This window comes from Leptodactylus fuscus, chromosome 10 (assembly GCF_031893055.1).
Source record: "Leptodactylus fuscus isolate aLepFus1 chromosome 10, aLepFus1.hap2, whole genome shotgun sequence".
Taxonomy (NCBI): domain Eukaryota; kingdom Metazoa; phylum Chordata; class Amphibia; order Anura; family Leptodactylidae; genus Leptodactylus; species Leptodactylus fuscus.
The window spans coordinates 24,420,971-24,434,973 of NC_134274.1; the positions used below are offsets into that span (position 1 = coordinate 24,420,971).

Sequence of the window (14,003 nt, forward strand, 5' to 3'; positions counted from 1 at the left end):
AGAACTATTTTTTTTTTTTTTTTACAGCCGGTTTTATCCACGATTATATGACTGTAGCCTTAATGATAAGGTGAGATTGCTAACAGTAACCCTGGCTATACTTAATGTCTGATGGACTTTTAGGGATCAGAAAATGACCTAATGTGTATAAGGACAGTCTGACAGTCTCTGTGGACTGCAACGTGCCAAATCCTTTGTTCGCCAGGAGATCGATGATGTCAGAGATTTTTGGCAGCAACTTATCACTCTAGTGGTCAACATACTTGTTCAGGAGGGAGCGATCAGTTAGCTGTAGACCAATGCTCATCTGTCTGACGGCGATCTCTTGTGTAATGGTTCTACGCCTCATAAAGATAAAGCTTATGACTGACAAGTAGTCTCCATAGAAAATAATGGAGATAAAAGTAAAACACGTGTTTAACATATGACCCAAGAAGCTAGGAAAAAAAAAATATATAATTTCTATCTTTTCTTGTCTCCTCAAATACAAGATATTGCACATTAAGGCCCAATTCACATCTGCATTCGGATTTCCATTTGGGGAGTCTGCTTGGGAATCCCCCAAATGGAAACATAATCCGCATAAAAAAAGTGGTTACCTTAGGAATCCCATGGACCCTATAGACTATAATGGGGTCCATGTGGTTTCCGCTCAGTTTTTGAACGAATCATACGGAGAGAAAAGTGCTGCCTAACATGAACTTCTTGGTGACTGCTGCAGTTTGGCGTCCTCTTTCTTTACACAGCTCTGAGGTCACGAAACCTTAGTGCATTTTTGCATTTTTTTGTCTCAATCTTTCATTTACTTATCAAAGAGCAGTCCTCTGGAGAGAAAAAGTTCAGACACCGTCTAACTGTACGTAGTTGAGTGTTTGCTCTCCTTATGGACAACTCTTGACAAATGTCTGGAATTCATACTCCCATAATGGCTAAAAGCAGAGTCATTTCCTCTGTCAGCTTTGAAAAATGGCAGAAAAGAAAAATGAAGAAGCGCACAACAATGACTAAAGTACTAAATAAACCACTAAAGGGAAAAATCCTACATACACTACTTTGAAGATTCTAGTGTCTCACAAAGAAACTTCTAGACAATGCAGAATTTCTCATCAGATTTTCATGTTTCAGCAGAACAATTGCCGGGGTAATTTGGTTAATTATGTATAATTTCTGGGTTTGCCCTCTGATCATCTGACAACCTAGTATCTTGTGCAACATAAGAACTCTTTCCATAAAATGTGCCCACCATGCACAAAGGCATGTGAAAAACATCCTAAGGTAAGCGTTGCAGAATCTTTGCCCTGACCCTTAGGCACAAAAGATTTATGTAAGAGTGGTCAAACTTCAGATAATTGCCTCTATATCCCAACCCACTTGGATGGGGATACACTTGAGACTTCTAGATTTTAACTATTAAGTAACAACTGTAGTATACTACATTGCATACAACTTATTGCTATGGACTGCAACTATAGCTCAATAGTTAATATCAATTAGAAAAGCTACAAAATGTCTGCCCAAAACACAGTGGTTCTCTAAGTGGGGTCTACCATGTTCCTGTAGTGTGGTTGCTCTGGTCTCAACATCATCCAGTCTGTCTGGGATTACATGAAGAGACAGAAGGATTGGAGCAAGCCTACATCCACAGAAGATCTGTGCTAAGTTTTCCAAGATCCTTGGAATAACCTTCCTGCCGAGTTCTTCAAAAACAGCCTAAAAGTGTACCGAGAAGAACTGATGGACGGCAAAGTGCAAGGACACAGGAAATATTGATGGGATTTAGATTTCTCTTTTGCTCACTCCCTTCATAAACTGAAAAGAAGGAAAACTTAGTTGTTGCATCAGTAACTGTAAGATTTACTCATGCAGATCACGCCTTAAATTTCATTGAGCTCTTCAAGGTCTTGCAAAAACATTACTTTTAAGTTGTCAACATAAAAAGGCGGCAAAAAAGCCCAAGTCCAGAGAGAACGGTTTAGGGAAACTGCTTCTTCGCCAGCTATAGCCAAACATTTTATAAAGACGGGACTGTTTTCTACCTTTCCTTATTCAGCAATATTTCCATTAAGAAAACGTATTGTGTTTTACAACATAAATTAACTGGGGAATGGGAGGATACCCAAGTACAATGGGGTCTTCAATAACTCCAGGCAAAACACAGTCATGTTCCCAGCTGCCAGAATGGTGTTATAACTGGCAGTTCTAGATCTGTTTATTGATGCTATAGTTATGAGCATGTTGTGCATTCAGTATGGTAGAATTGGTGTGAGCCAATTTTCCAGGGCACAGGAAGGGAGGACTAGTAGGTGGTGTTAAGTAGTTATTGGCAAGTACCACTCTAAATGTTAGATGATGGTAACGGACAGTCAGGATTTCATAACCAATAATTCAAGTTTGAGCTTACAAAGCCTACACTATATAAGAAAACTATGGCGTAGTAACAGCCAAAAATATCTCTGCGGTTAAAAAAGAAAAAAACGTAGCTGTAGTTACTGGAAGCGGTAGGAGAAATACACAAGAGCTTTATGAGACAGCATCTTCAGTATTTACAGAAATTATAAGGACATTAAAAGAGTTGCTTACCAGTAAAGCTGGTATTAAAGGGGTATTCCCACCTCAAAGTGATAATATGCTGCATCCACCTTAGCTTTCCCCTTCTTTGGACATGGCCAGATATGTGTCACAATATAGTTAGCATTTATAGACAACACTGTTTCATGATAGCCTATCACAAAGTGTCTATGTGCCTCCAAGCATTGGCTGTATTGTGCCTTGCAGTCTTTCAAGGATTTTGTTAGCAAGTTGCTATACAGCATTGAGATAACCAGAGATAAGTGAAGAGCGGACACATCAGCATTGCTAGGCTATGCCATTACATTAGGATTGAGGAGGTGCCACCACCGCAGTTCTTAGAATGAAGGGGAGGTAGAGCCCAGCTTTCCTCCAGGTTTCTCTGCATAGCAGGGCTTCAAGCTGCTTTGAGCTGTGTTGTGGTTTCCCTGCACAGTGGTGGGTTAGGGAATGGCTGTGCAGGGAAAAACAGGGAAGAGATTTCTTCATTCTTAGGACTGGCAGGGGTCCCAGAGGTCCAACTACAAAAAAGAGAGCACCTAAGGCTATGTTCACATCTGTGCCTCCCATCCAGAAAGCAGGACTTTTTTTGTCTGGCAATATCAGGGGAAAAAACAATGGATATCTAGTGGACCCTATTATAGACAATGGGGTCCTTCAAGGTCTGTTGTTGTCCGTCTTTACTGTTTAAATCATTCTTCTGGTCCTACAAACTACCAGAGGAATGGCCCAAAGAATGCAGATGTGAATGCACACTAAGCATGGTCTACAAAAAACCATTCTTGATACAAGTTACACCATAGAGCTTCTACCTTCCTAATATGATGAGAAATTTGTTTTACAATGCTCTAATATTTTTGTTATTATAATGGCAAAAAAAAAAAGTTTATCTTATAATTGTCCACAAGCTTAAATATTGTTGTTATATTAAAGGGAAAACCACTTTAAGCTAAAGCCCTACACTGCGGAAACACAGCTTTTTTTTGGTGCAGATTTTGCTGCGTTTTTTTGAGCCAAAGCCAGGAGTGGATTCAGCAGAAGGTAGAAATGTAAGAGCTTCTTATATATTTTCCATTCCTTTTGCAGCAACTCTTGGCTCTGGCTCAAAAAAAGCAACAAAAGCTGCACCAAAAAAGCTGCTTTTCTGCAACGTGGGGTCTCAGCCTAAAAAAGGAGTGCCTTTTCTATACCCCTCCCCTCTCCATAGACTAATATTGAGAAAGTAACTGTAAATGAAAATGTTCCTGTAATAAGATATATTACAAAGTTTCACATAGTATCTTGTACAATTCATTGATGAAAAGCTGGCTGTAACGGGAGGTGCACGTTAAATTACTTTTCCATTTAAGATAACCAGTTAGCACATCCTGCAAATGCAATTGCCAGGGTAGGGGTCGGAAACAACTGTTGCATTTGTCACAAAAAATCTAATATGCACACACTAATACAATCTGTCAGTTCACTGAGTTAGTGAAAATTGTGTTCAGGAAGCCTATGGAAAATAAGTGAGAATAAGTTTCTAGTAGACCGGCTCACCTATCCCAATGATAAGCTAAGCAGCTGCTCTTGGTAAGTTATGGTACCTTTTGACGGATACGGCTGAATTGGGAAGCTCGTACACAGTCCATTCACTCAATTTTTTTCTTAATAAATAAAACAAGGGAGGATGGGGGGGGGGGGGTAGAAACATGTTCCTCATTTATTCTCTCCTGTTTGGATCAGTCCAAAAATATGCAATCCAGCACATGACTATTGCAAAATACTGGAATGCAGGTTATTATTCATTCTTAGTATGTCAACAAAATCCTCCAAGTCCTAAAAACAAACTATAAAAATATTCACGCACAAACATGTAAAGGGCTCTTCATACCCTAGGCCAGACAAAACAATGCCTGGGTCCTAGCTGTGTCTGCTGGCCAGGCTGACTGGCGGTATATATCTGTATAAGTAACATAAATCTACATCTAATACCAGTAAGGCTTTTCTGCTAGTAACAACTATGTAACTCGGATTGACCAAATGGTTCAGACATGGAGTGCAATGAACTTTTTTTAAGCAGGGGGCCTGTAAATAAATCAAGAAATGCAAAAGAATGTTTCATGCAAAGCAATATGGCTTTTATACCAGCAATAAACTTTGGGCAATTAGGTCAGACTCCCAGGGAAAGTTCCCAGATGGGAGATAAATGCCTTTTTGTCACAATTAGACCCTAAAAGCATAAAGAAGCCATATAGCTAAATGTACAGTTTAAGCACATACTACTGCAAAAAGTCTTTTACTGCAAATGAAAATGCCTCTCCAAAGGTGACCATTAACCTAAGAGTGAAGACGAAAATCACTTATCTCTGTGGGACAGCCAGCTTTATTATATGTATATAGATATGTCCAATCCAACCTAAGGCCTAGTTCACGTCTGCATTCAGGGAGCCTGCTTGGGGACCCCCTCGAACGGAATACTGAATGCATTGACAAGCGGTGAGCAATGAAAGCACATGGACCCCATAGACTATAATGGGGTCCGTGTGTTTTCCACACGGTGTCCGCATGGAACATGTGGAGAGAAAAGTATTTCATTAACTACTTTCCTCTCCGCATGACTCGCGCGGACACCATGCGGAAAACACACGGACCCCATTATAGTCTATGGGGTCCGTGTGCTTTCATAGCTCATCGCTTGTCAATGTGTTCAGTATTCCGTTCTTGGGGTCCCCAAACAGACTCCCCAAACGGAATACCAAATGTAGATGTGATCCAGGCCTGACAGACTGTGATTAAGGGAATGAAGGATCAGGCATGTTGAACATCAAGCCCAATCCTTCTATGTTCAAGGGAGATAAGGCTCTGCCAAAGGTTTCTGCCATATTCTCCTATCCCCATCGGGAACACATGCACACTTTGTCAAGCTTAGTGTGCATGTGTCTCAGGTATGAACTTACTGTCTGAACAAGACAACTACTATAGGCCATAAATTACATTTTAGCATCTATATCATGACCACAATACCCAAACCTCTCATGGTCCTAATGAACTGAACCTAGATCACCAAATACATAGCTCTTTGGGATGGGTCTAGGTATTGCAATCATAACAAGACACTAAAATGAATCCATATTACAACCATCTGAAACCAGTCCTGCTCCCATAATATCTCTTTGTGCGCCAATTTCCACTTGGTAGCCATCTGATATATTGGAAGACAGACGTGTACTACTATTTAGGCTTCAAAACACATACAGTGCCCTCCTCCATCTTTAAAGTGACAAGATGGGTAACTAAATGATCCGCAATAAAACAAAAATCGGAAAAAAAAAGAAATATGATGATTCATTTACAGTATTGGTCAGACTTTTTGGTTTAGGGCCCTGATGCAACTCTCCATAGCCACACCCTTTGACAGGTAAAGACTGAATGTTCACCTTTGCAAAAGTGTCTGTATGGAGATCAAAAGCACTCTATGACTTTCTTTGCATGTCACACTGTGAGAACACGACATTACCACTCCATGGGTGCAGCGTTTAGGATTCAGTAGTGTTCAAGTATGACCAGTCAAGGTTAATAATTCTACTAGTTGTTGGAATTCAGTAATACAGTCGGTACGGCTTTCCTAGCGCAGCATTCCAGCTCTCTGAGAGACCACTCGCTTTAGGATTGTAACATGCATTCGTATTTTCTTTGGGTGGACCCTGCGGTTTTCGCTTGGCCTACTTTCTGTGACTTTATCTCTCAGAATGCTGCACGTCAGCCAGGAGTTTGCTTAACAAAGAAGAGTTTAATTTCTAGAGTTATTCGAAGGAATCCGCAGCCAAGTAAATCCCTGTCATTTTCAGCTTTCCATGCATTGGCCATTGTTTGTAACCGAGTCTCAGCTCGAGAGTCAATAGCCTTATGGTTAAAAGCTAAGAGTAAACATGGGGCATGGACCGGATGGAGGGAGATGGACCAACACTATAAATCTGAATGAGCATACAGTGCACAATCCTATAGTCATCGAGCCCACCACAAAATACACGTCTTCTCAGACAGGGGAGTCTGTGCAGAGACGTGATATCATTTTCTGTCTTCAGTCTTGTTTAGACTAGTAAGTCCTAAACATCCACTAGCACACCAAGTATAGAAATGAATGCCTTCGCTGGGATACTTGTAAAGATCCAGCCGGTGGGCCAGTAAACAGTAAGGAATGTGCTCTGTCTGTAGATATAATGGAGGAACTAGTGAAAACATGTCATTATATTGTGTGCTGGTTTACCTTCTGTGTATTGTCAGGAAGGTGGGGTAGCAGACAATATTCCACTACAATGTCATTGCCTGGATACGACAAGCAGCAAGTCTGATGTTCACAGGCCTTCTGTATTATCGTAGTACTAAGTATCACAGGTAAACACAAGGTTGCATAGGGGTGATCTGTTCAATAACTACTGTACAACTGCTACTGTAGGTGCTATGAGCATATGTCCGCCAGGTGCTTGACTGATTCTACATAAACCAACTGCTTTGTAAAATGGGTTTTCCAGACTAAAAATATCAATGACCTATTCTAAGGATAGGCCATTCATATGAAATTGGTTGGGGTCTGAGAACAGATGATGGGGGGGGGGGGTGCTGGGTATCAATGTAGATGCTGAACTGGGGCAGTGCACCTTAGGTCCCATTCAAAAGAATGAGAACTGAACTGCAGTACCTGTTCTGACCACTACACAGAGAACGGCGCTGTTGGATCACCACTAATCTGATATTGATTGCCTATCTAATAAAGAAAATAATATTTCTCTAAGAACCCTAAGAAAGAGCCACTTGTGAGTGTTGTCACTTCCTCAAGCTTTTAGACCATGACAAATACAATAGGGAGAATTTATTAAGACTGGTGTTTCCTCTGGTGGTGTGAGATGCACCTAAGTTATTAACAGGTACCAGACTCTTAATAAATCAGGGAGACCCCTGCCAGAATTGAAATCTATGCCAATCAGGAACAGACACCCAGCAATCTGGTTTATATTACAGTGAATTTGTTGGACCAAGAGAGTCGCCGGCCTCCTTGGTCTTTGTCCTGCTCCAAACACTTTCGTAAAAAGTTGTCAGTGGGCCACAGAACCAACAATGTAGCACATATTTAGTGCAAAAAAGGACTGAGCACCAGATATGCATCACATATGTGTCCTTCTACATCAGAAAACAGGTGTATATGGGTTAGTAAATTACTGTATAAGAAATACGCACTGGGCCCATATAAAAACTTTTGACATGAGGAGCCTCCTGACATGACAACCATTAGCAGGGAGTGTGTCCTAGAAATGGAAAGGTTATGATTATCGTGGTCAATGCCCTTCCTCAGCCTTTCAGTGTTCTGCATTTCATTATGAGGCCTGGACATGACAGCACCAATGAATTCCAATAGAAGACACCCCGATTATACTGCAATAACTTGCTTATAGAATCTATGAATCGTGGAGAAGGTAAATGTTGTGCTGGCCAAAGGTGATGCTACTTAAGTAATTGTATGTGACTCCATAGGTGAGAGGGGCCACAGTAACCACATAACAACCATAAGTCAACACTTAGGGATTAGTATACTGTGTGGGGACAATACGGGCAGTATATTATGTTTAGGTATACTGAAGGGACAGTATACTATATGTGGGAAAAACAAGGGAGCAGTATACTATATGTGGGAACACCAAAGGGGGACATAAAATGCCAAATTTGTCTTAGATACTGGCTGAGGTCACAGAAGCTGGTACTGCTAATGTACTACAAGTCTCTCAGCCACCAACAATGTTCAGATCTACCCTGTGCCATAAAGATAATGGCTGTCTGTATTGTTATACATTATGTATTGTTATAGATGTGGGGCTAACACTGTTTGCAGAGGATATTACAAGAGTATTGTCTGCAACAAACTGTGTCTATGTGGTCTTCTATACGGATAGTCATATGCACCTGGTTTGTGTATAAAATATACTGTATGCAGAGGTCAGCACATGATCTGTAGGAGACTAGAGAAAGTACTGCAGCTTTAAGAGCTTTGTCAGTCCATGCTTAGCTATCATGGCGTACAGTCTGTAGTTTTCAAACAATATCGTACATGGATGGCATACAAAAAGCCAGAAATATGGTATACATTCATAGAGAAGTATATGAGGATGTATGTACACAACCATCTTTTGACTCCAAAATACATATGTTTACCACTTGCAATTCCTATTTATACAGAACGTGTGGGGTGTAGAAAAAGGAAAGTGGCACAAAAAAGGGCAGTGTGACAAAGATGCACAAAATCTACTCCCATTTACCCAGTTTTAATGGCGCAGAGGGAACAGTAAATCCCCCCCCCAATCTGTTAATGCACCGATATGCATTGGTTTCAAGTTCTATCTTGGCCTATAAACATTGTAATAATACATAAGACATACTTCTGATAAGTCTGCAGAACATATCGTCCAAAAAGAAAACAAATCAGATTGGTGAGTTACTACATACTGAGGCCTTCTTAAAACCAGATCACGTCTGTAACTAGTCCCTAAGCTATCATCTGTCATTTACAACAATGATGTCTTCTTATTGGACATAGAGACCCTTAAGACACTAGTGGGATCTAATTGTGACTGCTAATATGCCTCCTATATAGTTACACTTCTGCCTGTCTTTTAGGCCTTTAGGGGCCGTGTAAAGGGAGATTTATTTTGGCATTTTGTAACTACAGATTGTGGCATGATTGTGTAGCATTGTACAATTGATAAGATCTTGTACAAGAAGGTTTATAGGTGATGGTGACAAAATATAAAAATTGGAGTGCAGTCTTTACTGTGGTTTTTACAGTAGATGAGGGAGTGGCGAGCCGCGGTCTTTATCACTACCAGATGTCAACCCAATGAAATTTCCCAATGCAGATTATGGCACAATCTGATCCGTAGTGACTGAGGCCACACGGGTAAGTCAGCCATGTTTGTTGACATCTATCATATATCTAGAGCAGTACATAAATATTACATGCACTCTATAACATTTGCTATACTTTGCCAATAGCATATCTAAACACTGCTGCAAGACAATCACATAGTCATGTGGGTTGCACAATGACAGAGTTATAAGCAAAGAAGCGGACTTATCCAATAACGATATGTCACAAAAGCTTGACGGACTATCATCGACTCAGCCGCACCATATATAAACTAACATGACTTCTGGAATTCTCCATTGCGGTAGCAAAATCTCCAACATTACTGGCTCCTGCTGTATGGAACAAATTGCCAATCCCTTCTTCCTAAAATATATTTTTTTCTAACCCAGGCAGCAGAAACGTTTGCTGACACTTTGATTTCGGGTCTCCACCCACCGCTTCTATCCCAACCGCAGAAAGAAAAACTGATCGTTGAAATGATCTCCCAGACAGACTGCCACATTTACAGGAGTCCTGGAAACTGGCCTGTAATGTGCACAATGAGACAGCTCAGCAGCATGTAGCAACAAAGCCCAATACAAACCAACAGTCCATGCTATAAAGTGATACTTGCACAACAAAAAACCAAACAGCAGCAATGTAAACACACATGGCATTCACTAAAAGCTCAGCCGGAAGAACTGCGTTGTTTGCTTATGTCACTATGGATGGAAATACACAATCGCAGCCAATCGCCGACAACCTTAGTTTTTTCATTTACTAGGAGCCATATCATAATAGTAGACCGGTAACAAAACACGGCCTGATGTATGAATTAGTTTTGCAGGCCTTAAAAGCAATAGAAAGCTGCACGGTGCGTGCCAAATATGACAGCTATCCCCTTTGGCTTCACAGAGTTCCCATCCAACACACGTAGCTCGAGGATCCTGCAATGTGTGGCTGCACAATTCACAGACAGTCACACAATGCCTGGCTCTTAGGTTGCTTGCGTAAAAATAATAATAAAAAATAGCTACATTGTTAACTATTAATTACTTGACAATAGTTAAAACTATTACAGCTGTCTCAATTGGCAAGTGACACCCATACAAACATGTAGGTGGTGCCCCTATACTTAACGCAGTGATGCAATGTTACTAATCCATACATAAGGCATAGGAGACATTCTTACAGAGCAAGGCAATATTTTTGGCTCGGAGCCCAAATCAACTGGGGAAACGTTTTACCTCCTGAGCCAAGTTCAGTACCAGATGTAGTTAATGTACAGCCCTGCGGATGGGAGGGGAGCACAGAACACACTTGTAAGAATGGAGACAAAAAGATTTTTTTAAAAAAATTATCCATAAAGTTGTCTTACCGCTTTCATTTTTCTCTATGACATCCACGAGTTCCCCAGCTTTCAGACTGATCTCAGAGTTTTCTTGCTTCTCATAGCTGGACACCACTACATACTGTTCCAGGATCATGGGTTCGGAGTTACCATCAGCACCTGGGGATGGGAAAAAGCAAGCCGTAAGCCACCTTCCTGACATCGCTCCTCGAGAGCGACCCACGTCCATCCGATTCATGATAGGCCAACTTGTCAACAGATTTTAGCCAATCAGAACACAATCTTGGCTTGCAGCATAGGTCCAAAGGGCTGGCCATATAGAAGTCTCCCTTTCTGGCCCTTGAAAAAGGAGCAAGGAGGAACATTTGATGGAAAAGGGAAAAAAAAAGAAAAAAAAGTGATGGAGAAAGTTGGGCTAGTCAATCACAGGGCTTCATGTCAGAGCTGGCTCATATCCTCATAGTATTACAAGCAATGACTAACAAATTAAAAAAAATATATGTGGCTAAAGTGGAATTGTAGCTAAGAACCCCATGTCAACTAATAGAGAAAGTAAACGGCTCTACTCGGCAAGGAAAAGTGCTTTCTCTTATGACTCCAGCTGGAAGTCAAGAGGGGACTGTAGACGCCAATCATATTCATTTGCACTGGAGTTCTTAAACAGAAACACATGAGTAAAACTGAGTAAGGAGGGAGGGAGGGAGGGAACAGCGAGAAGGAGGAGGGGGGAATAGAGAGAAAGGAAGGAGGAGAAGGTCTGCACACTGTTTACTTCAGGCTGCAGACGTAAAGTCACAGCGCCAGATTCTTTCTAAGAGGATTTTCCATCTATATATTCTGCAGAAGTCCTGCAAGCTTCTCTAGATTTAACCCCTTTGTTTAAGCTCATACTAAATAACAAGCAATCTACAAGATAAGTAGGGCTTTCAGGCACAGTATCTGGTGTGGCGATTGAACCAAGACTACACACAATGTAAAGAAGCTCATGCCACATTGTAACAAGGCTTCAGAAATCATGAATAGTTTATCCAAACAGAGGGAATTGCATAGAACATAAGAACCAAAACTTACCTGATAAATCTCCCGCTGATCCGGCACCGCTGCTCTGGTGGTCCTTACTAGCCTATGCTTATATGGTTGCAGCAATGACAGGCCTATTAACCCACGTGACTATGGCAGTCAGTCTATGTCCTGAAAAGCCAAATGGATGCTGAGGCAGTGGCCAAATAAATGAAGACTGATAGTGACTACCAGAGTAATACTGCTGGAGAGATGACGGATCGAACATATAGGACTTAGCCTAAACAATTTTCTCCACTTTTACACATTTTTCATGATTTCAGAAAATCCCTTTAACTTTGTGGCTTTGAACTGTAAAGGAATATTGGATCAGAGCCACAATACAACTTCTTAAAGGCATAAGATGACTGCAAAAATCGGGGCTTCTCGTGATATACATAGTGGTATATTGACAGGACATGTGATGGTGGTAGTGACAGTTTTGCTCCTATCACTGAATGATCCCGAGGCACCACCATGTCCGAATACTGTTGTCAACCAAACTCTGAACTAATGGCTCCAGTAGCAGGGCTAAGTGTTGGGATCAGACAAGGTTGTCACAAAATGAGCATATATACTTCATGCATGCATGGGTTTCCATCTGCACTCCAAAAATATATTTTAATAGTTTCTTAAGAAACCCCAAATCGTAAAGATTGTGAAATTCCTTAGTAAGCCTCATGGGGGAAAGAGACGGATGTGAGAGAATTCTGTTTGCATTACTGGGGAATATGTTGACAATTTATGTGAAGATAATTGAAAGGTAACGGTTTGGGATCAATGCCATGCTCTCTCACAAGCATATACTGACATTATCCAACCTGCTTCACAGATATCCTCTTCTGCTGGTTGTTATAACTGCACCATTTACATCCCACCTTACTGGGTTCGGCCAGTTTAGCCATAAACGCTGGTACCAGGTATGTAACACCATGCACGGGGCACAAAGTCTAGCTTTCTCCACGGCTTAACACTAGTAGAATTGGACATACTCTGACTGTAACAATTCACATTTGAAACGGCATCACATTATGTTATATAGATACAGCGTCAGATATCACTTCTGATCAGGATGGAAATCTTCCATTGTAGCAATGGCAGGAGAAGTAAATGAAGGAAGCATATCTGAAATGTATGCACAATTTCAGCAAGGACTGTCTGGGCGGTGGGGGGTATCTCAGTTATGATATGACAATTCCGTTCCTGCTGAACACTGGACATGTGCTCTGACCCGGGGAAGATGCAGACATGTGACTGCCTGTGGTTGAAGTCATAAGAACGCTATGCAGAACGGCCGGTGGAATCAGAAGACACAGGACAAATGGGTGAAGATTTCATTTTTTTTAAATATTGAATAATGTGCTAATGATGTAACTTTAGATTTCATAAATTTATTTCAGATTTGTTAATACAGTGCAAACTTATTCTGCATACACAGACTGTCATCACTCATATCCGTCTTTTCTCTAATACTGTATGTTTTTGGAGTGTGGAAAGAAATTGAATTTTGTAGCTAGAGGAGAGGAAATATAAACTTCATATAGATGATCCTGAGGCAAATTAGTGATAATGAATATTTTTTTAATCGATTTTGCCAATGTGCCGTGTACAGGTCATTAAAAATCTGTATTCTTGTATGATCCATTTCACGGACCCATACATATAAATGAATGGCCCGAGCCGCAAATATGAACATTTATAGGACCTGCTGCATATTTTGGGTTCTTCACTCGGACCTTGACAAACCGCTGCAAACACTACGGCTGTGTGAATGGGCTCATACAAATGAATGTGATCTGCTTTGCTCCACAATTGAGGATAAAAAGTACGTTCATGTGAATGAGGACTTGTGATCCAACGATGACGTATAATATACTAATCTGGTCTTTTGAGCTTATAACTAAGGCTTCTCAAACACAATATATAGCTGTTGGCCAAAAGCTAGTTTGACCACAAGCTATTTCTTCTGGCCCCTTTGTGTACATGCATACTTGGCTTGGCTGAGCATTTGCTTTGGTATACTAGACCTTCCAGTCATTGCATGGATGGCAGTCATACCCACCATGTAATACTACAGCAGTCATTGTCACCGCAGCAGCCACTCAGGAGAAAGCTACATCCAACCAAATCTTCCCCTGGCAAAATTCCTGA

General features: G+C 40.9%; 1 protein-coding gene across 4 annotated transcripts in view; it reads right to left on the reverse strand.

Moving 5' to 3' along the window:
* Positions 1-14,003, reverse strand: part of SH3PXD2A (SH3 and PX domains 2A) — a 185,318-nt gene that overhangs the window by 41,366 nt on the left and 129,949 nt on the right. For all 4 annotated transcript variants that reach the window (XM_075257489.1, XM_075257490.1, XM_075257487.1 and 1 more), the window contains one exon: positions 10,821-10,952. In XM_075257489.1, coding sequence (XP_075113590.1) covers positions 10,821-10,952 — 132 coding nt within the window. The remainder of the gene's footprint in view (positions 1-10,820; positions 10,953-14,003) is intronic.